The sequence below is a fragment of the Chlamydotis macqueenii genome, chromosome 2, assembly GCF_036417535.1.
Source record: "Chlamydotis macqueenii isolate bChlMac1 chromosome 2, bChlMac1.mat, whole genome shotgun sequence".
NCBI lineage: Eukaryota > Metazoa > Chordata > Aves > Otidiformes > Otididae > Chlamydotis > Chlamydotis macqueenii.
In genome coordinates this window covers 140333105-140359771 of record NC_141557.1, presented here as the reverse complement: position 1 = coordinate 140359771, position 26667 = coordinate 140333105, and the positions used below count along the sequence as shown (strand labels likewise).

At 39.3% G+C, this 26667-nt stretch overlaps 1 protein-coding gene across 1 annotated transcript; it reads right to left on the bottom strand.

The window, feature by feature from the left end:
* Nucleotides 1–2721: 2721 nt before the first annotated feature.
* Nucleotides 2722–26611, bottom strand: POP1 (POP1 ribonuclease P/MRP subunit). The gene is made up of 15 exons (XM_086742496.1): nucleotides 26381–26611; nucleotides 23557–23739; nucleotides 22531–22706; nucleotides 19852–20100; nucleotides 19218–19305; nucleotides 18715–18890; nucleotides 17822–18072; nucleotides 17594–17687; nucleotides 16680–16791; nucleotides 15635–15754; nucleotides 9037–9152; nucleotides 7464–7655; nucleotides 6415–6569; nucleotides 5229–5570; nucleotides 2722–4407 (listed from the first exon to the last, which is right to left on the bottom strand). Exons 1-15 carry the CDS (start codon nucleotides 26499–26501, stop codon nucleotides 3747–3749), a joined length of 3036 nt encoding a protein of 1011 aa, XP_086598622.1. The 5' UTR covers nucleotides 26502–26611; the 3' UTR covers nucleotides 2722–3746.
* Nucleotides 26612–26667: the final 56 nt, after the last annotated feature.

The following is a 26667-nucleotide window of genomic DNA, read 5'->3' as shown; positions in this document are numbered from 1 at the left end:
CACAAAATGGTTTCAGCCCATCTCCTCTATCCTTTCTCATTATTCAGTACAAGTTACATGCTCTTGCAGGGATTTGATGAGACCAGTGTTCACAAAGAAGAATTTTAGTACAGCTGAGTTGAATTTGCAGGAGGTAAACTGTGGGTGCTATTTAGATTGTTGACCTCTGGGAACAGCATTTAGAAGCATGGAACTTCAGGTGAGGTTTTTCTGCGTGTTGTACTCTGGGAAAATAAAACAGTGCTATTGTTTTTCTGTTTTTCTCAGTCTTAGCGCTTTAGAAACCTGCCTTTGGTAGTTTACTCCCGAGCTCTGTTCCTGCTACCCACCTCACACAGACATGTGAATGGATCAGGTTTGACATATCTGGCTCTTCCAGATTTAGAGCACTGAAAGAAAACTGTCATGCTGCATTTGACTATCCCTCCGTCTGCGTGTGCCATGATCCCCTAAGGCTTCCACCTCCATCAAGCGGTCTGTCATCTTGCCAATTATTTTCCCAGATTTGTTTCAGCAACCCCAGCTGCCTTTCTGCCAGGTAACTTCCTCCATTACTTACGTGCTGCTAAACAAACCGATTGCCCTGAATGTCTTTAACAAACACACAAAAATCTGGCCACGGTCCCACCTCACCTCATTCCACAGAGTAATCGCCACCCTCTTCTGCAACCTCATTTTCTGCATTTGTAACAGTAAAGAAAGTGCATTTCAAAGCCATGAGACCCTCAGCTTGCTAAGTATATTCATCTCTGCGCCTGTATTAACAGAGCAGGCAACTACCATGTAAGCCATGGTTCAGGCTGGGAAAAGACCCTTTGCCAGGTAAGTCTCAAGCACAGCATTTATTCAGCTGCTCTGAGGGAGCCATAGGTAGAGCAAGAGGAGCGGCGCCGTAGCATTCAATCCAGAATGCCGGAATTGCCTTCTGTGCTTCACATCAGCCTCCAAAAGCTGTTGCTAAGCAAGGAACGAAAGCTAAGGGTTTGCGCTGGCATCCATTTTGAGAAAGTTATCTGAAGAACAGCATGGGAGCCAGAGAGCTTGTGAGAGCATCTTTTGCTAAGCGAGAGCTTCCTGGGTTCCCAAAAAAGCTCATGTATCAGAGCCCACAGGAGCCGATACAGATGCTCTGGGGTAGTTAACCTCATGGGTAGTAACTGCAGTAAGACACAGCAGAAGAACAGATGTGTGCTGCAAACTACACCTGATTCAGCATGATGAACACCGACATATTGTCCAGCTGATACACAGATAACACAGGTTTAATTATCCAGTTTGATTATCCAGTGTTGACATGGTTTTTATGACTAAGTCACCCTTGAGATGCTTAGAATCTGGAAATCCCAACCACTGATAAAAATTTCCTTTCTGCTACATAAAGTCACACTATTTTTCTGACAAACTTTGGCTGAGTGTTTTGAGCATTTTTAACTTATCGGGCTTGCAGTGTATTTTACAAGGAGTGAAGTCTTAAGGCATAAATCATTGACCTAAAGGAAAACAACTGTGTAACAATATTACAAGATACACAGAACAGGATGCACTTGGATTCCAGTTTCTGTTCATTTGCTCACCAGAGAGCACCATAAATCAGAAATAGAGAATAGAAATCAAAGAAAAGTAACAGGAAGTGTCAAAATGAAAACCTGGCAGAAATTACCAATAGGAGAAAAAGAAAAAAGACTCCAGATGTTTTTCAAGAAAATAAAAACCTGGGAAAGATTCAGTGAACAAAAGATCTACAAGTAGAAAAGAAAAAATTATAGCTTGGTTGGGGGGGGCTTCTCTTCTTTCTTTCTCACATACAGGGCAGGTCTAGTGAGGCAAGAAAATACATATCTCCCAAGAAGGTAAGGGAAATGAAGGAGGGGAAAAGCCATGTAACATCACCTCCTCTCCTTTCTTCCCATGAAGCACAGCTCTAGCAACTCTGATCCTAGAAATATTTCAATCGGGCTCACAATTCAAAAAGTTCATTAAATCCAGGATTATTACCACAAAGAAATTAATCAGAGCAGTCAGCCTGTAGTGTTTAAGGGGCTCCTTATTTGCACATACCTACAGGCTGCAGGGCTCACAGCTGCCGGCCAGGAGCCTGTGAATCTCAGCCTTGCACAGCACCAAGCTTTTTCCTCTGGGGCCATCTGCCGGCTTTTGCGCAGATGCTTCTTGGGACCTTTCTGGGATGACGATGGCTTTATCAAGTGCATGGAAGGTGAGCGATACTGGGGCCGTTCAGCGTGATTTCTCATGGTACTGTAGTCCAAGCCATACTGGAGGCTGCACCTTTCTGTCCCACACGCTGCTGTAACTCAACAGGTGCACAATTCTTAAATTGGTCTTCTGAAGACTTAAAAAAAAAAAAAAAAAAATATCCAGCCCCACTTCCCAAATTTCCCCTGCGATCAGATATGTTCTCTCCACTTCCTCATGTGTGTACCATATTTAATCCAATAATGGCCCCAGATTTTAATAATTGTGAGGGTAAGGTACTCTAAATTCTTCCTCCAACAAGCAACTCCAGCCAATATTAATCTATTCGCCTAAGACTTTTGCAAACAAAACTGTGAATGAGGGAATTAATTTGCAAACTGATACTTAGAAAGACAAAGTCATTAACTGATCCATACTTAATTCCTTAAAGAATCACACTTAGTCAGTGGACTCCTGAATTAACAATAGATTACATTTTTATTTGTACATGATCATTTCAGAGTAATTTTACCAACTGTCATATATTTGTATCAATGCTGTTACTAAACTACAGTGTATTATTGTAAACTCCTTTTCAAGCTGCTGAACTCAGGAATGGCTAGAAGCTTAAGGCTATCATTAAAAAAATCCCAACAAAACACCAACTCACCTTGTCCCAGTCAAATCAAACACCTCTCTCCCTTCACCCCTCCAGCATACTTTACAAGTTTTGACTGTTCAAACAAAATTCATAAACCGTAGTGTAACATGAAGGACCTTTCAATTCTAACACATTCCATACAAAAATAATCCTGTGTTTTAAGTAACCAAAATATCCCCTATTATTAACAGAAATCGTATGCTGAGCCACCAACAGCAATTTGCATCTGAAAGGCTTATTACCTTTCAAAAACAGCATTTTCTCTCTCAGACTAGAGAGAGAGGTTGATATGCATTCCAATTTAAGAGCTCCAGTTACTGTAATTCAAGATTATATAGCCAGGCTATATTTTATTTGTGTTTCATTTAAGCATAGAGCTTTTACACTAAAGTAAGTACCCTTCTGCTTTCTCAGCTAGGTTTGTCTGCTTAGCTCTGTTCCACTGCAGCCACATGTACTCGGACACAAGGATTCAGGAAAAGCCATTTGCTATATACACTGCTCCAGATCGCATGCAGTTACATGTGAAAGTGCACTGGATAGTTACAATCCATCTGATCAAAAGATTCCTAAAATGAAAACAATGATTTTCTGTGTATTGTTATAGCATCCACTGCTCTAAGGTGAAAAATGAACATTATGCCTCTCTAAAGATGATGATGATAATGGATGTGTTACTGTTAGAAATCCTGAGCAAAGCAGACATCAAAAGTAACACTAGGTCTGTTTATGCACTAGTTATTTTCATGAATAATGTTACAAAGCTTCTAAATTATTTCATAATCCTCAAGACATTGTTGGGGCTCAGAATTTGACACATATCAGAAAGGCCACAGAAGAGAAAACAGACATTCTTTGGTATTTTTGGCAATCTACTGCATTGCAATGATGCTTAAATGTCAATTTTAAGTCTTGCAAATCTGTACTGTAAAGATGCTGGAGTTCTTAACAAAACGAGCCCTTTTTTATCTGCTGGCTGGTTGTGTAACATATAAAGTAACCCTGTCAAGCTAACAAAACCCAGTGCTTCTCCACAGCCCACAGCCAATGAAAAATCCCCTCGAGTAACATATCCCAAGAGAGTTCTGGAGCAGTGGGAAGTAACATCTGGGAGAGCATCTGACCAAAGACCAAGAATGAGGTCTTCATGCTCCTCAGTTGCTTCTTTATCTGGAACACTCAGAGGATCACTTTCTAGAGCCTTCATGTTATCCTTTTTCTTCTTCTTCTTCTCCTCTTTTAGTTTCTGTACCTTGTGCTTGAAAATGTCATGATGTCTGGGTTCTTGAGGACCACAGAAGAGTCTGTCTTTGCTTAGATGCAGCAAATCATCTTCTGTTGGGATGCAAATCATGGCATGTAATTCAGGGTTCCCCTTTCTCAAGAGAGACAAGTTGACCCATACAAGAGCCCTTGGATAGCTTGTCAAGATTGGCAAAAAGACATCTCCAGTCATTTCCTTCTGTCCCAGTCGAGAAACAAGGCGGACTCGCCGATCTTTTCCAGCAGTGGGATAGCACCAGGCTGATAACTGCATGAGTAGTTTCTCGTTCCTATTAAAAATTTTTTTAAATAAGCATTGATAGTTATTAACAAGTAGTATAACAGAAATCCAGTGCCCTGCATATTTGCACAAGTACGTCTTTAAAAAGTCCTGGGGCTTTCTGTAACCTTCCAAGCTGGTACTTGTATCACTCTGAGCGCAAAAAGAATATGAGTGAGTGGAATTCACGCATGAGGCTACTTCTTCTTCAGGAGACATTACTTGTTAAAACCTCCAAAACTTGTTAAATTACAAATGCTCTAAAACCTTCAGTGACACTAATACAGTCCAGAACTGCCAAAGCTTTCTTCCCCTGATAACTACACAAAAATGAAAGACCTGCCTTCAGGCACTTTCCAAACACTGTTGCTGCCCTCATGCGTTGCACTAGAAAGCAGGAGAGTCTCTATTTTCTTTATAGACCTTATTAAGTAGTGCAAAAACCACCTGTGATGATGTATTAGAAAAGAGAATGCGATCTGATTTACACAGCAACAGTTTTAAAATCACAAATATGAGCCTCTAAAAGCTTCATCCTCCTGGAAGCAGACAGAATATGCCAACTCCAAGAACATACTATACTCAGAGTGTTAAATTTAAGATAATTTAAGAAATGTACTTCATCTAGTCACCAAGTTTGCTGGGGAAAAGCAGAAGGACTTCCACTCCACAGCAAATTCCAATTCACAACAAAATTGTTTAATGTCCTCATTCTATTTAAATCAAATAATTCTTTCATCTTAATAATCAAGGCTGAGTAATTCATTTCCTCAATTCAATAATTCCCAACAAAGAAATAACACAACACATGTGTGTATCATTTTGACATACCTGAGGACAATAAAGTCATTTGTCATAGTTTCATCTCTCTCACACAAGTCTTGGGTGCCTGAAACATCCTCTGTCTTTAGGACACCTTCAGAGCTTGTTATTTCCATGGTCTCCTCTACCTCACCAGTCTCAGGGCAAGCTTCTTTGACCACTTCTGTTTTGGAGTCACTAAAGCTATGCCCTTCAGTTGTGCAGTGCTCAGGGTGTGGGGAAGAAGGATGTACAAATTCTCTTGAAGCTTTCATTCTTCCTTCCCAGTTCTTCGTCAGCTGCCCCCAAGGACAGAGGAAAGGGGACAGAGTGCCCAGCTTGACATAATTTGCCCTTTTTGCAGGTGGACGTCTAAATGATAAATCAAGCAGGTAAGAATATTTGTTTCCTGAGTCCTTATTCAGTCCCTAGCGTTTGAAAAGGCTGTCTACTTTGTTCTGCTGGTCTAGTAACGTTTTCTGTTTTCAAAACCAAGTACTTAGAACAGGAAGTTAACTGTGCATTCCCTTTGTAATCTCACTGAGCAAGAATTTTCAAGTTTAACTTCTAGACAACACAGCTGTATTTCTAACCACTATATCCTTTCAGCCATGCTGGATATTTCTATCTACTATGAGTGACACACCACCACCTTTTCCTCTAAACTCCTTCTACTTTACCCTCATAGCCAGAAGGGGAACCAATACCAGTCGGCACAGAGGGCATTTCCAGCTACCCCGTACTCATGGTTAAGAGTTCTGCGTTCATTGTAGTGAAAATTAAGGCAAACTCCAGAATACTTGGTATTTTAAAAGTGGACACTGAAATATACCTGTTCATTCACTTTATTTTTTAACACTTACTACATGCTTTGATATTCTGCCTTTGTCTTCTCCTACCTCCTCCCTCATTTGCTGCTAAGGGAGCTTGAAATAGCTTTGTTTATTTTATTGTTATGCAGCCTTCTACAGCCTTATAACTGAGGATATCTCTGGAAATAGGTTTTAGTTAATTTATATGCCCTGTTTAGTAAAGGTTTTCTGTTAAATACGTCTAAGATTATTTTCTTTTTTGTAACACTAGGACTGAAAACTCTAGTGAAAGACCTTAATAAAGTTCAAGTCTAAATGAACACAACAACAGATAATTAAGGGATATTTTAAGCAGTATTTTTTTTTTTTTTCATTCTTGCAATCAATTTTGAATTTCATATTACCGTTTGAATTTTTCAAGAAGACTGGTTTCCAGTTCTTTGGCGAACTGCATTCCTGCCTGACAGTCTGGGAAATCATTTGGAGTGTGAGGTATTCTTTGATATTCAGAATGCTTTAAAGCCTCTTGCAAGCCACCGACTCGTACACCTCGATATATCTGTTATAAAAACCAAAATCCAGGAAAAGCAATGTTTGTACTGATTCTGGGTTCCTAATAGAAACAAAACATTAATGCTCCAGAAGCTACTGCCTTAGAAAATGGAAAGTTGTATTACTTTAGCTTTCAAAAAAAAAAACCCAAAAAACCTTAGGTATGGTTTTCACAGTTCTAGATGCTCATTTCAACAAAAATGTTAGTCATGGTCTTTAAATATAAATTCTGAAAAACTATCAACAAAACTGAAGAGAATTTCACAGGTTCTGATCATTACCAGGAACGTCATATTACTTCAAAGTCACTGCCCAATTTACTTTAACTGTACAATATGTATCACTCCAATTAATCCCCCTGCACATTCAAAAGCATAAATTAAACTGCAGAAAACATTAAAACTGCCATCTAAACATGCAAAGCAGCATACTCCAAACAGCACCAGAGGAGTGGTGCTGTGCTTAACTCAGATTTTGTGTTTCAAGCTTGCTCCCAAATCAGAGGCAACCAATTTGTTGACAGAGTGGTGGAGACAGCCAAGCTGGAAATGGATTTGCAGCACCATGAAATTATTTCTCTTTAGAGACCTATGCCTTCACAAACACAAAACCAAAGAGCTATAGCATCAGCTTTCTCTTCTTGCTCTCCACTCATTTCCTGCTTTAGAGTGCCATGTGGGCACAGTTACACCCAACAGAAGATATGGAAAGCTATTATTTATTTTTAAGACCAAGCCTCTGTCATGAACCAGTTCATACATCCTTTTTTTAAAGTGGAATTTTAACCCTGTAATTGTGAATTGGTTACACAATGTGAAGTATACTCTCTAAAATCTAAGATTTTGAATCATATTATATAATTTGTCATATTTACTTGCAATTTGCAATGAAAGTCACTTACAAAAGGAATCCAGAAAGCCATGCCCCAGCCCTTTGGGAGATAGATATCCCAGCCACTCCCCCATCCTGGTCGATCTTCTCCAGCTATCTTCCCTGGCTGCTGCACCAACAGTATGGGAATCTTAGACTCACAAGGACCCAAATCAAGGTGTGATCCAGGTACCAGTAACTGGGCTCTCATATGGTTTAAATCCTGAAAAGGAGGAGACATTTCCCATAAGTTAGTAACCATTTTTCCCTCTGCCAGATACTGTTCCAAGATATGGAGAGGAGGTGTGCTTCTAACTAGGAAAAATATACTAGTAATATGCTACACATTTGAACTGACCTTCATCATGAAAGGTGTTTTTTATAAATGAAAGGCATGAAAAATGTTTTTTTATAAAAAAAATAAGCACCCTTTTTCTCCCCTTCTTACTTCCATAGACCTTGATGGAGGTCAAGTACTGAAACTCAGAGCAAAAATGTACAGCACAGATGAAGGAAGAAAAACAAGTATTGCACCTTGATATTTTTAAGTTTGTGCACAAGCCTGTCTGAATGCAACCCATTCAGTCTAGTCTGTCAATACATGGAGCAAATCTGAGCTACACCCAGGGAGACGGGAAGCATATTTGGTCACAAAACAGTTTCATGTAAAGCTTGCTGGCACCAAGGCTTTGTCCATCACCAGTTGTTATATTACATTCTACCACATTAAGAATACATTTATTAAAAAAAAAAACAGACCACCAAACTGCCACTTTACATCTCCCTTCTGCATCAGCTGTTTTAAAAGGTAAACATTATCTTTCATGAAAGCATGAAAACACTGTCATATACAAAAAGATTGTGCTGATAACTGTTACGTGCTGGTGTAGTATTTTTTAAGTACTCTGCTTTCTTACACTCCGGCAGCCAATTTGAAAGAGCAGAAAACTAATATTCACAAAGAGAATATTTAGAGATGTTTTTGCCATGCAAATATTTTCTCTTTTTGATTACAACAGTGCCAGAAGTTTATCACCTCTTGTAACTAAATCACCTGTTCACTCAGCATTTTATAGGTTGCTCCAACGGAAGTGTCAAGATAGGAGATTTCAAACCTGCAACAGTACATTTAAAGCTGTCTGTGAATCACAGGTATTGCCCAGAACACCCACAACACAAGCGCTGCAGTTCAAAACCAGAGGGATTTATTTCCTTCCAACTTCTGCAATTCTTTCATCAGAAGAATCATCCTGGCTATGACTGAGGAGTGAACGACCAGAGCCTCTCTGTGCCACTTCATCCCTTTTATCTGCTCCACATGAGTCAAGGTGATGTAGGAAAAGCCAATTCCAAACCCTTCTGATAAATAAACCTACAACTGTGTAGTCCTGTAGCCAATCCAATAAAGCTTTTTTTCTGATTGAATCATGAAGAATAGTTGTGCAAGAACATTACACAAATGCTACAAAATAAGCAATTCAGCAGCTGGATACTATGACATCAGGAAACTACTGTTCTTGGATTTCTATTCTATACAAGTGTCAAGAGTCTCGCTCTATGGAACATCAGCCATTTTCTCCATGGCAGTCCACCTTCTTAGTTACCTGCTCTGAGATTTTATTTTCAGTGACGTTCTTACAGATGTCTTGGTCCCAGATAAAGCTGTGAGCACAGTCTACAGGTACACCCTTCAGGTACAGCTGCCTAACTTTATCATTATCTACAAAAGAAGAGAACTTTCAAACAAGATTCAAACAATTTTTGTGGCTTAAGCATTGAATTACCAAAACCACCCCACTATCATGAGTACAATGAGCAGATAAACTAAGGAAATAGACTATTAAAAGCTTAACAAGCATCACAGCTTTTAGAACATCTTACTATTCCAAATACAAAACATGAAATAAAACTCTTTGTTTTAGAAGCATTAACCTGGCATTCTCTTACAAACAGGCATTTCTTATTACACATGACATCACCTTTGGCAATGTAAGTTGTGTCTTTAGCATGCCACCTTTAATATTCTGGAATCTGAGCTTCACACTCTGCCTGGAAGGTCAACAGGTTTGGTAAAAATCAGAAACAGTAACATTACAAAGCCTGAAATAAGTCCACCTACGTAAACCTGTTAAGAGAAGCAAGGGTGACTTAAGAAATGTACATACAGGAAATATTTTTATGGATATGACCAGCATGCAACTACTTATTTAGCACTAGCTTCCCAGTCTGGATCTTTTCAGGCTCTGCACTTCAAGGAAGGGACTATTCTTTGCTTACCTCTGCACAGACCAACAGTTGTGTGCATTACTGAAGACAAAGAATTCTAGCTTTAAAACTGACCACTGAGGTATTCAATAGCCTATCTCTTCTTCAGCTCCACAATCTAACCAAAGCAGAAAAAATGTATACCTACCTTTAGAGATCTATGGATTCAAAGCCTTCAGTGTACAGCTGATCCATATTTTAAGTAAAATAATTCTCACCAATCAACAATGAACCTATTAATAATTCTGTGATTAAAAGTTACAGGGACTGCTGCCCATTTCACCATCTATGAGGTCTTACATATCAAAGGAACATAAGGTGTTGGGTTTTGCTTTTTAAATCACTTAAGCCTTTCTAAAGAAGACTCAGCTAATTTTTCCAGTTAAATGTTGACAAAAAACTCTCAGCACAGAAGATACAGATTATTCAGTGGTATTAACAATACAACAGGTACTGCCAAACATAATTGCAATAATTATTTAATTAAAATCTATAACCTCTAAGATGTCCCCATTACTAAGAGCTGAGAAATCCTTTGAAATAAATGTTAAATACAGCAGCACTCCTGACAGTTTGATGGTGTTATTAAGCTGATACTTGCTATGCATTCTTGCTGATGAGTTACATTTATGTGAGAGGAAGAAATACTAAAGAAATTATCAGATTAGGGCAGCATTCCTTCAAACTAAGAATGATACAACTAAAAAGGAAATCCTTGCCAATTAAGCCGTAATAATTCCTTCTCAGATGCAAAATTAAGGACAGGAACCTGAGCAGGAACCTAGAAGAGCCCAGTACACCTAGAAGCAAAGCACATTCTGTCTGGAGATAAAGCAAATATCAGTGCCTCAAAGTAAGGAAAAAAAGACAGTAACAAAACTGTGTGTAGTTGTGGTGGGGAATTCCTTCCTGACTCCTACACATACCCAAGGGGGAAGGGCACATAATTACAAGCAAACATAAAGCAAGTGACTGTTCCATCTTCTGTAGAGAAAGCATTTGGTAACACCAGAATCGCTTTATGTTAAATTATTTAAACATGTTCTAGTTCCCTCAACTGTAAATTATTCACTGTAACTTTCTCAGATTTTTTTTACCATTTCTTTCTATTACCACAGTTTAGGCACTCTATCCCTGTCATGTTCTGTACAATTCCTATATTCTATAATGGCGTAAGTATTTTTTTCCACTTTAGAAAGCCCTTTTAAGTCAGTCTCTTTCCATCACCACAGTCCATCCAATATCCCCGTCTCTACCCTACAGTATCCTTCTCTAACTGGGTACATTCTTTCTCCTTGATGCCCACTGAACTTGAAGAATTTCATCTCTCTAATAAGTACACTACAATTCAAATCATAATCCCAAATCCTCACACTAATTCTCTTTATTTCTTACCTCTCTCCTGTTTTCTTCAGTCCACACTTTAAGATTGCTGGGGAAATAACCCTACTGATGGATAAATTGCTGATGATAGTGGAAGTAAGATGTTTGAGCTAGTATAGGAAACAGGGAGTTGTATTACTAAGCACACAAAGCTCAGCGACAATCAGCACATTATTTACTTCTGCTGTGTCAATGGTTGGTGCTCAGACAATACAAGCAGGAAGAGGAAGAGTCTGTTCCATTTCAAGCTGTTTTTCTGATTTCTGTAGCTGATTATCTTAACAGTCTTGGAAGAGAGACCTAAAAGTAAAAGTTCTTCTATTTGAAATTTTTCCTTCCTTCTGTGAGGAAATAGCAGAAAAAGCAAAAATATAAGCACTGCTAGGGAGTCATTTCAGCCATACGTACACAGGGGTCTGTGGTACCAAGACAACTGACACCAGATACCTAAACCTCTGCAAGAGGTGCATTTACAGGCAAGGACTCAGGCTCTCCGTCTGCAGAAGGAACTTTAGCTCACTTATCTTTCATGGTGCATTCTCCTTCTACACATCTCATTCACTGACTGTTTAAAAGCCCCACCATACTGCTAGCTGAGCAGTTTTTAAGGCAGTGGAATTTGCATTCTCCCATAGAAGACAGTAAAAGCATATCAAAATGCTGGAAGCATACTTTAAAATGGACAAAAGAACAGCACTAATTTGCAGTCATGTAAGCACTGACTGCTTACTAGGAGTCTTGACTGAGAAGGCAGTGAAAAGTGATTTATTCACAAATTTTCCATACCCCAGCCTGAAGAAATGAAGACAATTTTTTGATTAAATTCCATCAGCACGTGTCTATAACATGTGCTTGCACACATGCGTATGCATTCAGGAGTGAGAGTGAATGAGAGTAACTGGGAAAGACGGGAATTACCTTTGATTTGTTAGCATGTCACTCACGGGGGGGGGGGGGGGACCACCAGAGGCATATCTTAGACAGCATTTAAAAAAAAAAAAGAAAAAAAAAAAAGAAAGAAAGAAAAAGAAAAAAGGGACATGGACAGATGTATATAATTTCAAAGATTGCATGTATGACAATCCACAAGCAAAGATGATGTCTGTAACTTACCTAAACCATTCACTCATTTGACAAAAAAAATGCATCTTTAAATTAGTAAAGATTTTGTAAGAAAATCAGTTAGCTTTTATAAAATGTTAAAGAACAAGAGAGGCTAAAGCACATACAGAACCTGCTAACATACACAGTACCATTTCAATCTTACTAATACTAATTCTAAAAGTATTTGAATATCCAGGAAGCAAAAAAGGGGAAAAAAAAGTGTGGAATACAGCAAGGGGTCCTTTTTATTGCTCAATTAACATGACATGTCATTAAGGCAAATGAATGACTACTAACATTTCTTAAATAAAGATCAGCTCACTCTAGTACTACATCTGAGTAAGGTGACATCAAAACCAAGGCTCAGAAAGTTTATGTAGTTCTAAGGCTCGTAAAAAGATTTCTTCTTACAGAAGGAGCAAATTAATACCACTCAAATGGAATTACAGATCTTGGAGAATACTAACTTTTTTTGGGGTGGATGTTACTGTGGAAATTTTGGTAGTACTATTGCTGTAATGATTGTGTGCCATGATTAAATTCCTTCTTTTTTTGGTTAAACAAATTGCCCTTCAAAAAAACTGAAAAGGAGGATAGTCTCCATTCCTGTGTCACTTTGGCAAAAGCACCAGAACATGGGGACAGAACTGATTAGAAAAATGTTGGCAAAAGTGCTCAATCAAGCTAGAATAATCTTTGGGGATATGTTGCTTTTGATGAAATTGTTGATGGATATTTCAGTAATCTGACTCCAAGAGTGGCCAATAATGGGGTCCTGTGAAAGAATACAACACTAGAATCAGTATGAAGTGTTGCGTTTCTTCACTCTGCCAGTTCCTAGCCACTTGTGGCTTACAGACTTCTTCAGTTGGACATGTTTCTTTTGCACTGTGTGGCCTTCAATAGGTTGTCCTTCATATAGTTAACTGATTTTTTAACTCCTGCAAACCTGCCAGGCAATCAAGGAGGTTTACAGGAAAAAATAATACATCTAATTGGTGCATAGAGGCAGGGAAATATGCAACAAGATCCCACACTCCAAAGAGATTACAAACTAAGCTGATGGAATTCAGGAAGACATTAGCATGGGTCCTGCAACAGTAAATAGTGGCAAGAAAGCATAATGCTTGCATAGGAAGAACAGATTAGACATAAAATGCATTCTGCACAATAACTGATTATGTCTAGGCTTCCTTTTATTAACACATATCCAGTTTTAGTTTTTCTTTCAAAACCACCAAGAATTAAATGCACTTGAATGCTTTCCCCTGACTAGAAAGTTATAAAAGTAACTGAGCTTAATAATCTAACATGGATTAATTCTCTAAAAGTATTTAAAAAAAATTAACTTCTCTGCTTTCAGATACTTGAACAAGGAGGCCCATTAAGGCAGAGATATAGCACAGGTAGTAGCTGTCACATAGCCAACTACAAAATTAGGTTAGGAACAACAGTCTTGGAAGAGTTACAATAGCCTCTCTTTCCAACTAACACCTAGGAATACCCAATGAGGGAGAGTGGCAGTTAGACCTCAGTCTTGAGTTTCTCAGGTAGGAGAGAGAGCCATCCCCCACTGCACGTGTAATAGGTATGCAGGAGATGGTGAATGATGCTGTAACTCTTTCCAGTGTTAGGAAGTCACTCAGGTGGGAAACGTGGAGAAGAGCAACCACTTTCCCTGCTGAACCATTAGTCCTCTCTATTCTCTCCTTAACTGCCTCTTGTAGAACAGTTGCCCTCTCCTTTTCTACTCCCTTACCACATCCTTTTGATTTTCTCCTAGAAAACAGCTGCATTGCCTGTCTTCTTCCATCCTTCTGCCTACTCAACTTATTTAGTAGTGACATGCTTGTGTAACATCAAGTCCTTTAGTAGAACCTAAATTAGAAGGTATCATGCTAGCTGATCAAGGACCTTCTCCCTCTCCTGAATAAAAGTCAGAGAGAACAGATGCAGTTTTAAGTTCATAATGAAACAAAAAAAAACACTCAGAAAGGAACCAGAAAGAAACATCAGCTTTTCCGAATGTTTAGAAGATTTTTTGCGAGTGAAGGATAAGCCCAAGTAGAAAGATCTTGAAGATGGCCATTTCTAACCAGCCAAAGGAAAAAAGGCATAGGTATTTTCTTCCTCTTGACTCTGTACCTTATATCTCTACCATGGCCCTCCTTCCTGAGGGACAACCAGCTCTAGCAATGGGAGAGAAGCTAATATGAGACATTTCCATTGCCTAGATGCCTTCTGCTGATCTTGCCTTCTCAAACACATCTTCACAGACGTGACAAGCGGAATGAAGGAGAAATTACTTCTTCTAGTTGGTATCTTCTTTACCAGCTCAAACCAGTATCTGTAAACAAGTGCTATATAGCTCACCTTACTTCTCAGCAGGAAGCAACCAAAGTAGAATTCATGTATGCTGCACCATTTCCAACAGGAACATTAATGATGACAGAGTTACCTGAGCAGAACTAATGAACAGCAGAAAGGCTGTTCTAGATACAGGGGGTAGGATAGGAGGATGTAAGAAAATCCAAATAACAGAGAGTTGTGCAGAGAGCTAAAAGACAGCAACTGAAGTAGATGTTCAACCTGACTTAAGTGAAAGGTAAGGCTAGATTATTCTAGCATCTTGCTAACACAACACCAAGGAAATTAAGTATTTTCAAGTCTGTGAAACCTTCATCTTGTCCTATCTGCTACTGCTTGCTAGCTGGCTATTACGTTTCTCAAATTAGGTGAGGCAGTCTGTGTCCAGTCAACCTAACTGGAAGTGTCTACACAACACTGTACACAAACTCCATTGTATACTGTATATGCTCTTGTACATTTCTCAAGGACATTCAAATCCAACTGACTTAGAATTTTGCACTGAAATGTTGTGTAAGTCAGCACTGAAATGAAAGTTTCAGAATTCACACGTGCATCTTTGATTTTTTTTTTTTTTTTACATAACCAGCACTGTGGCCATCTGAAATGCTAATCTTGCAATGGTATTTTTTTTTTTTCCAGTGGAATTGCAACTTTCATCATTGTAGGACCATAAACCAGAAACAGCAAGTACGTTCTTGGAAAGATACAACAGCACCAGGAAGACTAAATACAAAACAGAAACTTACTAAGTAGCTTTTAGCACCTGTTGGCCTTGCCAGGATTCGAACCTGGATCATCTGTATGGTCAGACAGAGGCTTCCACTGAGCACAAGACCAGCTTTGGTGCATGTCCCTCCCTCACAATTGCTGTTTTAAAACCTATGCAACTTTCAAGCTGTTTCTGTTCTGTCAGGGGCTGCAGAAAGTGGAGGGAAACATTCTGAAAACAAATGATAGAGGAAAACAGCATGAGACAATCAGCAGAAGATGGCAGTAAATGAAAACAAAAGCGTAGAGAGAAACCTAATCTCTTGTCTTTGCCAGTTCCATGAGAACTGCAATATAAGTGAAGCATTTTACCTTGATACTTTTCAAAGTCTGGCATGGTTTTTGTCTTCTTTTTTGGTAAATTGACTCGGGGATCTCCAACAGTGAGGCCCAGTATTGTACCTGGTGGCATTTCTGATGGTGAACTTAGCCCTTTAAAAATACACAGATGAATACTGCTATGAAACCAATAATTAAGTTGTGATCTTCTGCACTACTATTTTGTGCATTTTGCCTGCGGGGACGTGACACCTCTGTAAGCCAGAGAAGCAATCCACAATATTACTCAATTTGACATGTTCTGAAAACTCACCAATGCTTGTTAAAAGTCCAATAACAAAAGATAATAGCAGCATAAGACTTAATCTGCAATTACATTTATTCTTAGCATAGAAGTGAGGTAACTCTCACAACTTATAGACTTGATTCATCCTTTGCATTTGCACATCTCTTAAAGAACAATCTTTTTTATGCTTGTCTTCTAAAGAAAGAAAATTAAAAAATGTTTTTAAAAAGTTTTACCTCATCTCTGCTTAACTGCCTCACATTGGATAGCTTGAGTATAGTGTGAGATCTACCAAAGCCAGTTCCTTACCTGCTTTAGTGCTAGAAGCAAGGACATGTTATTAACTTTATGATACTTTGCAACTCAGTCAAATATACAACTGTTCATTACAAATAAAAGCAAGGTATAATACTTTCACTTTGGGTAGGAGCCTACCATTTTATCTGTGGAGGTACTGTACAACTTATTGCCTTAATTTGGTATGTACAGGGGGAGAGAGTGAGAGTATACGTCAGACTGTATACCCCCTCAGCAATCTCAAGTCTAAGATCATGAAGATAAGAAACAAGATTCAGTTTATCTATTAAGAGTTTGGACTACACAGAGGATTAAAACATTTCTCAAATCTTTGACATGCCATGGTAATCACCTAAGCACATGCTCAATGGCATCACTCTCTTGATCAAGCAGATTACCATTTCCAAACCGAAGTCAACTTATTAGCATGACAGTTTCGACCACTAGAGTTTAAGAGTTTCCCCTTGCTCCCATAGCACCCACATGCCCACATACCTTCTAATAGCTCAAAGATAGCACTTTGACGTTGATGAAGAGATACTTTTTCAGAGTTCTTGCAGTTTTCTACCCACCAGTTATTCAGTTCTGTCTCTGAATCCGCCATCTCCTGGAAAACAACATTTATAATTAAACTCCAGTGGTTATTCAGTATTTTCTATCAGTACGAAACCATGGTCAGTTTGCCTTAACCACTATGGTAGCTTTTTTCCTCTTCAAGTTTCAAACCAAAATAATTTTTTCGTGATGCAGTCTATTCCTATACTTCACTTTACAGTAAGCCCCAATAAGCTGTTCAGTTTAACCTGTGTTCAAAAATAAAAAAAAAAATCAATCCTCAGCGCTTCCTAATTCTGTTGTTAATTATTTCTCATAGAAAGCCAGAGATCTCATGGCCTCATTATGTTTGCTGCAAGAGACCAAAAAAAAAAAAAAAAAAAAAACCAAACATTAAAACCACAGTGATGCTATGTGCCAAGAGGTGGACAAAATACTAAATCCTGGAGAAACTCCATATTTGATGGAAAACACAAAAGTTTTCTACAGCCTCCATGTCTTGCCCTTTAGCTCTATGTGCTCTAGCTCAATACTCAAGAGACATGACCTGTGGTTTGTTGAAGAGAATATTTATTCTGAACCTCTCAGCACAATACATCCCTACACAGAAACTACACAGCCTGCCCAACAACACCATTGCTTCTATTTTCTTCCTATCCAGTTAGGACTTCTTCCTGTGACCAGTGTTAGTCAAGAGGCTTAATGTAGAGAAGATAACAGAGTAGAAATACATAGGTTAGCCTTTATAATAAGTAAGGCTAGAGAGGTTATGATTCTTTCTAGCAAAAACAAGCTTGTACATTCTAGAAACCTTATCAAAATTACAGTAACATCCAAACTGCCAATTTCCTTACTGTTTGGAGAGAAGCAGCTTTCAAGGTCTCTGTAAGAACGGAGTGTGATAATGGGCCAATCAGCCGATATCTGAGAATCTCCATAGTTCTATCACTGAAACAGAGAAAAAATTCAGGTGAATGTACAATTGTACAACACACAATGTTTTTTCAGAAGTTTTCAGAAGCCAGAATTCAGCCATATTAACCAGTTAAGGGTCACAGTTTCTGACTCTACTACAAACAAACCTGATCACAACGCCAGTAGCCTGTGAGATCCAAGAGTAGGACTGGAATGGATCTCTAGTGCCATCACCAATTATTTTTTTCACTGGCACAGCTTTTTCTCCTTCTTTATCCTCCTTCTTTCTTTTCTTGCCAAGCCTCAGAACAACATCAGTTTGTTTTTCCTCTTCAACTGATGTTGTAACAGGCTCAGGAGTATAGATCTCTTCAGGCTCTGAACACTGAAAAATTGCTTTTAACTCTCTCAGTATGTCCTGAAGAAAAATCAAAATTTTGGATTAGGATGATAAGCATTGCATTGCAAAGCTGAAGTACAGTTTTAAGAATTACACTCTACTGTTTCATTTTCCTATAGGGATGTAAGGGAATAAACTTCATTCTGCTGAAGTCCAGGGCTTGCTATCAAGAGCTAAAAGTAATACTGAACATTGCTGAGAATTTATTCTCACGCAAATTAACAGAAGAAAAATTGCTGGTGCACAAAATTTTACTTTTTTTTTTTTTTTTTTAAAGTTCATAGCTAAGTATTGGATTATGATTATCGGTGATGAGACCAAACTTTGCCTGTTGGGGGTGCCAGTGGGAAGGATGTGAATCAAGCAATATTGTACTGCAAATGTATCCTGAAGCAAGTGACAATAGAAAACTTTTAACAAGCTCAAACACTAAAAAAAAAAAAAAAAAACCCTCAGAAGCATGCACCTTCTGTACAAGCTTTATAATAACAAGCTGCAGAACATAAATGCCGTTAGAGTGGAAACGGTCTTCCAACTTTTAATTTCTAAAGCCATGTATTATGTCCAGCTCTTGTACACCTTCCAGATGGTATCTTCAGCACTAAAAATGTACAATGCATAAAGAAATCAGAGTTCAACTATAAAGAAAAAAAAAAATACCTGTTTGAGAGCTGGATGCATCCAGATCCACAACTGTCTGTTTTCAGAGCCATCCCTGGGTTTCCAAATAAACGTAACGGGACCAAGCACATCCTTAGGATAGCGATCTGCTCGGTAAAGATTCAGGGAACCCTCAAATCTTCCAGATAGACAACAAGCCTCTTGAAATGTTAATCCTAAAGAAGAAGATACTTACTGAAAACCAAAATAATCTCGTTTCAGAAAGAAAAAAAAAAATGAAATTCAGTCTGGCTGCTGGGAGAGTATCAAAGAAAGAACACATACCATAATTAGTTTATTGTTAAGTAATTGAAAATGAGAACGTCTAACCCTAGGATGAGACATTTAAATTATGTTTTTCAACCAAAATCAGAACTCAGTATCAAGTCTGTTAGTACTACTGAGATTGGCAGGATATTTAAAAAGGAAAGGGATGGGTCACTCTTTAGTCTATTCAGTCTGTTCTAGGATCTTAACTTTATTTTGAAGTACATAAATTTTACCTGTCTCAATGCTACATATTCGAGCAAGTTGTTTCAGAAGCTCATTCTCTTTACCAGCCAACTCCAGGCAACAATAATATGATAAGTCCTGAAACAACAGGATAGTGGTAAAGTGAGAATAACTCTTGAAAGCAAGCCTGGCAAGGAAAGACCAGACAGGGCTTCACAAATTACACTGAAGTACTAATTTTTCATTCACTAAAATGTGTGTCAAAGAGAAATGAGTTTTCTTTTTGAACTTAAAATTGTCAGTTACAGGAGAGCTGTCAGGCATTTCTCTCTTGAGACCCAACCTGCCTCTCAAACCAACGACCAAAAAGGACACAGAACAAAGCGCCTGTCTTCAATAGCACCCTGCTCAGGAAGATGATGCAGGGATTCACTGAATCTCTTGGCTCTTCAGAAGACTGAAGATGTAGTATTTCAGTCATAGTTATAAGACTTTTCTAAAGGTTCACCTTGTTCTGATACTTGCCACCCTTCATTACAATTATGAAATCACTCATTTCATACTTAGCAGTTATAAACAGCTGACACAACAGTACTTCAAAGAGACATAAATATTCATTATAATTGAACAGTTGCTTACTTCACCTTAGCAAAATAACAAAGAAAACAGATGTAAATGTGGTACCTGAAGAAGGCAGTGCTTTGTCATGGCTCGGTAACAAGCCCTGTAGCTCTTCTCTGTAGGGCTATCTCCTAAACAGTATCCCCATTTCTTTACCATATGAAATCTCTTTGCATGCCAAATATGTGTTTCCAGCCAAATATTCTTTCTTTGCCTGCGATTAAACTCTGCTACCAAATTTATGTGGCGCCTTCTAGCTTTGCGGCATTTCGTCTTTGACTGTTCTTTTTTCTGATGTACAGCTTTCTCTGCCTGTTTTTAAAACAGAGGATATTGAAGTGAATCTCAAAACAACAAACTTACGCAGAAGAAAAAGGCTGATATATATAAGGATACAGAAAGCACTAGCGTAAGTTATACTTTATTCTGATGTTAGTTCTCCATAATCCTTGAGACTAACTCACACTTTGAAACTTTACACACAAGCCAAATCCACGCAAGTGCATTAAGGATTGACTGGAACCCACAGACGAACCAAAATCCTCACATTCAGAAACTTCCCAGTGAACAGTAAGATATGCTACTTCCTCTGTGAAGTTTTTGTCCAACATCAACATATCCACATGAACAAATGAACGTGACATTAGGAACACCTGGAGATTTGAGCTCAAACAGAAGCAGTACAAACTCTCAGATTGCCAGGTAGGAGCCTAAGGATTCTACAACGTGTAGAAGCAAACAAGAAAGGACTGTGGTGATGTCCTGACCAAATTCTTAATAAATACCCAGTCAAGCTCTGAATTAGTACGGGTGAATGCATGGCTAGAGAGGAAGGCTTGACTCTCTCAATTAATGTTTGATTTGTCTTTTCGTGAAGAGAAGTGGTAGAGAGAAAGAGGGACTATAAGACAAACAAAAAAAATACTAGGATGTCCTTTGTAAGCTCACCAAGGAAATGCTGACAACAGACCACTAGTTATAAGAATAGCAGAGGAATGAGAATGCTAGAAGATCACCGCCAAGAGCACAGAAAACACTGAAGCAAAACAGAAATGCACAAAAAACTGAAGTACGTTCCCATCAGACCCATCATTCCACTAGAGAGGAGGCAACATAAGCCACTGGATCAATGGCATGTGACTGACTCGTTCAGAAAGACAATTAGAGAAAAAAGGATGTTGTAAGATGAAAAATATATATCCTTAAGCTTATGAAGAGATAAAGAGCTGGTCCAGGTAAACGTTTGGATGAAAATAGCCCTGATACAAAAGATCTAATGAAAAGGAAGAAAATGCAGTAGCATCAGAACAGTTAACTTTGAAGAAGCAGACTTCAAACACTGAAAAGTAATAGGCAGAAACTTTACAAAACAAAATAGCTCAGGAAGTATGACAAGCTGCAAGAAAATATGAAATAAAACAGCCTGTAAAACCACACAAACTACAGCAAAAGACCTGAGGACAGAAAACATAGCAGAGGAAATACAGCTGCACCAGCATTGATTAAATAGTCTCAAAAATCCAAGAATCATACAAAAAGTGGAAATAAGGACAGGAGAGTAAGTGTGAACATGCACAGAGAAGTCAGAAAGGCTATCATGTGAAAGAAGCTAAAAAAGCAGGACACGAAAGAACCAAGCATAAACTGAAAGAAATCTAGATTATTTAACAAGGACAGAGCACATAACTAACTATGCAAAATAGCCCACACCTTCTTCCTTCATTTCTCGGAAACCAAGCCCAATTGCATCTCTTGTCAAGACTAACAAAGCAAAAAGAACGCCAACCAGAGCAGTAAAAGAAGAGATACAGGTTATGAAGATCCAATAAAACACACTCTAAGGAATATGTGCGGAAGTAATCAAAGCAATTTCTGCATCGTGAACAATTATCTTCAGGAACCCAGGGTGGAGGGGGTAAGGTCTCCCAGAACTTAAAAAGGACAATGCAAGGAAAAAAAGAGTGCAAGGAATATATTAATTAGTCAACCTTAATACACAGAAAACTTACCAAGCAAACTCACTTGATCACTTTAAGAAGTGTCTAGAGACGATAAAGCGATCAATGCCAAACATCAGACAGATCATTTTACAATAAAATCCTGCTGAATGAATTTTCAATTTTTTTTTCTACAAGAACACACAAGAAGGCTGCAGTGGGTAAGGAGCCAGTAACTCCACAGGAGCATTCTGACTAAATGTTGAGATACTGCCACAAAATGAGAGCTTCATGAGCAACCAGGAATAGACAATTACTAAGTCTTAAACTGCACACAGCCTGCCAACAACTCCAGTGTGCCACTCACGTTTGAGCTCCATAACACATGAACCATTGTTCCGGCCATGAATGGGCTGTGCTGGCTTGATGCTGGCAGGGTCACATCCTACAGCTGTGGTGGGTTGCAAGGCAGACAGATGTTACTGAGGACTCCTGGATCACTTGGGACCAACGCACCTGTCTGAACAACCCTTCCTGCAGTGGAGCCTTTTATTATCACTACTCTAATAACTTTTCAAGATGCCAAATAATCACAAAGCCAAGTGGTTAGTGAAATGTACTTGAGCTGCCATCGAAAACTGTGTTCCTGCATTTTGAATCCAAACATCAAAATTTTAGAAGCTGTGTACAAAGGGAAGTTTTGCAGACAAGCTCAGGTCTGAACATTAATAAATGTACAGCAGAACACTACGCATTAGCTATGTCCACTATATAGTTTACTAAATACTATAAAATGCGCTTATACCTCTTTTCTGGCCATCTCTTGGAGCCGCCTGGGTAGGCGTTTAATATTGTGACTCATAGCTCGCCTTCGCATGTGCCGAGGTAGAGTCTGGAAGACTAGAGAGTTTGAAGACTTCTGCGCAACTGCTTTCAACATGGCATTGATCTCAGCAGCACGAGCTTGAGCAAAGGTAGACACTGGAATAAAAAGAATTGCATCAGAGCATGACAAATGGCAAAAATCAAAGAAGGGGACTCTGTATGTAAATTACTGAATACCAGCAGAGTATTCCTAGTACATCAGTCTAATGACTTCTTGAGATAAATACTGTATATTATTACTGAAGAAATTTCAATTCTTTAGATATTCTGAAGCTTAGAGATATGTTTAAGCAAATATTTACATATGAATGAATCTGAAAGCCATAGTATAACCAACAAGTCCTACTTGCACTAAGTACTTCTTTCTGAAATTAGAGTAGCAATCTTTTCAGGTGGTATTCAGAGAGTGACAAAAAACATCAACAGGGAAAACAAAGGAAGCAGTAATCATATGACAGGTTGTTCTAAAATGATCAAATAAGAAATCCAGGCGTTGGTCTTGTTTTATACTTACGGAAGTGTATCTACTGTCAGAACACCACCACATTTTGAAAGCTAATCTGCTCTCCTAAGTAAATGTTCTATTAGATTAAAAGTTGTCTTTAACTCACACCATGGGCAAAATCAGTTTCACTGGCTACATTAAAAGCAGATGACTGTCAGTACTCATTTTATTGGCAAACAGAAACCAAAATGCATATCCCTCATTACAAGCAAGTAAAATTTTTCAACTCAGAAGTCTGAAAGGACTCATTGAAGAGCTGGTCATTCATTTTAGTATAAAAATACTAAATGTAATGTATTTTGGAGAAAATGAGGAAAAAATAAGAACACAGCATCAGTTCTAATTTTTGGTCTCGCACAAAGCCAAAGAAAGACAGCAAAACTTCTTCACTAGCAAGTTGCCCTGAACATATAAACTATGACCTTTTTCTTACATACAAACCTGTTATGTATTTTGGCAATTCCCCAGAAACACTCTGGCGTCCTCCTTGCAATCCTCCTCTTCCTCTGCCTCTCTCTCCCCTATTTTGCCCTTTTGAAAAATACTGGTCTTTCCTGTAAGAAGGTCCAGATGACTGATTTGAAAATTTCTGCTGCTGATACTGGTGCTCAGAACGAACATCTCCTGGAGGGTTTAGAGATTAATAGAGGTAACAGAAATGCAAAGCAGTCTGAGTAACTGATAATACACAGTCTTTCTTAATAAGATTGCATTGTACATTCCTCCTACTATATTTAATATATACATAACTGAAAAAGCAATCAGAAATCAGAAGAATTAAGTTCTTTTTTATAGGAAGAAATACAAATTTTGCGCTGTCCTGCAGCAAGCATGCAGTAGATTAAGTAACTTTTGCACATTCTGAAAGTGGTATCCAATCCAGACTTTGCCTCCAACACTCCATCACACTTAACAGGAAATACCTGACTAAAATCGGTCTACACAACATCAGCAGTTATTTTTACTATTGTCTAGTCAGGGCGTTAGTACCAAACCAGCAAAGGTAGTATTTTTCCCTCTTGTCGCTTTATTTTTTTTCCCCATAAGCAAATGTATTCTCACCTCACTTACATGCATTTCTGTTAAAGCAATAACTAAGGTAAGCACGATACATGTATGTTGGTGCAGTTAAGTTACTTTTCTGGTACAAGCATTTACATCAATATTTCAATAAAATAACTGAAGTCTACAGTAAGCTTCCTCAGATACAGAAATACCTTTCAAGAGTGATAACCACCCAACAGTACTTCAAGTTTAAGAGGGCCTTGAAGTCCATATTTAAAGATTAGTTTATATTCAACCTACTCACTTAAGTCCTGGTTAGGATTTCTAGTACAACATGAGATATGGTTCTCAGGCAGCTCATGCTGGACAACTGGACTTAAAAAGGCCCAAACAGCCATTTCCACCACCCCACCCACTGCAACAAGATGAGTGCTTGAGGGAACATGGGGCCATATAGTTCAGAGCGCTCCTCTAGTGAAAAATCAACCTGTGTGTCAGGAGAAATGTGGTAAGAAATGAAAAGAATCAGTTTTCAAGTTGATCAGCTTTTTAAACAAGCCTATCACATTGTCCTAAAAATGCTGTCATTGGCATGAGGAACAGCCAGGAGTAGATTTACCTCCAGTAGCCTCAACTTATGTGAAGTTAAAATGGCAAGGAACCTCCTTTTTCCATTTCAAAATAGCATGAAGCCGAAGTTTTATTTTCAGCAGCAATGCTGTTGCAGCCTCGATGCAAGCACACATCATGCAGAACTGCAGTAATTCAGATGAAAAAATAATTTGAGGTGGAAACATAAGTTAGTTTTCAAGTGGAATAACTCCCCGATCTGGGTTCTTCACATGGCTGAGAGCAGCACTGGCCAGACAGTGAGGTGAAGGTGAGATGGAAATAGCTGGGAGAGAGGGACGGATGCTGTCTCAGTCAGCAAATCTGTATAGACCTACAGCCCAAGTCAATCGTGAGAGGGTAACTGGACAGCAATCAACTCATATCACAAACATACCCTTTTGCTATCAAGTTAGCCTAAGAATGGAAGAACTAAATATTTTAATCAGAAGATGGTAAAGTGTTTCAAAAGACTGACTTAATACCTAAAGAAAAATTAATTTTTTTTCAGGTACTATGTAGATCCACAGTTTTATAGCTCCTATTTAGATTTTTTTGTTTTCCTGTTTCTAAAAAATAGCTATATGAAATTGAGATACTCACTAACGCTACAGAAGAATGTTATATGGATGAAAATGTGTGCATTCAAGAGGACAGAAAACCACAACCATGCAATCTTAGAAGTTCCCTGCTACAAAGAAAGTTAGAAAACTGTGTTAATCTGACAGTACTCCTTTAACGATATTCCAAAATCTTCAGACAGGGCTGACCATAATTTGCTATGTCATTGTGTCTGCTTAGAAACTCTTCAGTCACTCAAATACACAGTGACACCTCAGCATTTTTTGTTCAACCACAAAGATGCAATTTGCCAACCTTCTGAAGTCCTCATAGTAACAGACTCTGTTCTTGCACGTGCCTTTTTTTTTCCCCTGAAAACGACACAGGTGAAAAAAAAAAAAACAAAAACACCCAAAAAAACCAGAAAGTTGAGGGAGAGGGAATCAAAGTCTGACTGAGGCATACAGGATCCAAGCTGAACCACACAGACCAAAAAAAGCAGCCTGCACACAGGTCGACAGGATCCTTCAGTCTTCAGCTGCAAAGGTTACCTAATGCTCTGGCAACCACCTAGCAACGCTGCCATCTTAGGGAAATGCCTCACTGTCTCCTGCCAATACTCTTCCACAGATACAGGAGCCACAAGGGCCAAAAGGCAAACTGGGTGGGCATGCTGATCTGGTGGAAAACCAGTGCATTTACCATAGGGCCAGAAGGCTAAACCAGCTTCTTCCTGCAGCTCCCAGGTACGACAGAGAGAGAAAGGAGGTCACTGGATGAGGTATAATATCCAAATTCATTTTAAGGCCAGAAACGGCAGCGGGTGGATAAGGATTTGTCATGTAATCGAAGTGATGATACAGAGAACTGTGTCTTAACGAGATTTATGGCAGAAACTGGGCTAGAGGAGCCAACAGCAGGGGACACAGCCCTGGGCTGTTCCCACACCGGCTATGCCTCGCCGGGGCTGGGGCGACGGGGACACCCAGGCCTAGGTGGGGGGGGGGGGGGGGGGCGACACACACACACACCAACCCCCCACCCCGCGGTCACCCACCCCGGCCTTGGCTAGGGGGTCCCCCAGCTTTACCTGGGGGCGGGCAGGCTCTGCTCCCGCCGCCGGGGAAGGGCCCCGATTCGGCGGGAAGGGTGACGCTGGCCGGCTGGTTCCTCATCTTCCTGGCCCGCTTCTTCTCCCTCGCCCCAGACATCTCCGGCAGGGCCTCGGGGGGTGCGCGGAGAGGAGGGGCCCACCAACCCGCCCCTCAGGAGGGCCTGAAGGCGCCTGGCGGAAACCGCCGAGCCTCTCCGTAACGGGGAGGGCTGAGGAACCATGCACCGTCCCGGTGTTCACCCGCCACGCGGCCCCCACCCCAC

Excerpts from the sequence above, each read along its gene's own strand:
- POP1 (XM_086742496.1), bottom strand. The coding sequence starts at position 26,501 with ATGTCTGGGGCGAGGGAGAAGAAGCGGGCCAGGAAGATGAGGAACCAG. Across the intron at positions 23,740-26,380 it reads CAGAGCCTGCCCGCCCCCAG|GAGATGTTCGTTCTGAGCAC; the intron begins GTAAAGCTGGGG and ends TAAACCCTCCAG. Across the intron at positions 17,688-17,821 it reads GCTACTGGCGTTGTGATCAG|TGATAGAACTATGGAGATTC; the intron begins GTTTGTTTGTAG and ends TCTCTGTTTCAG.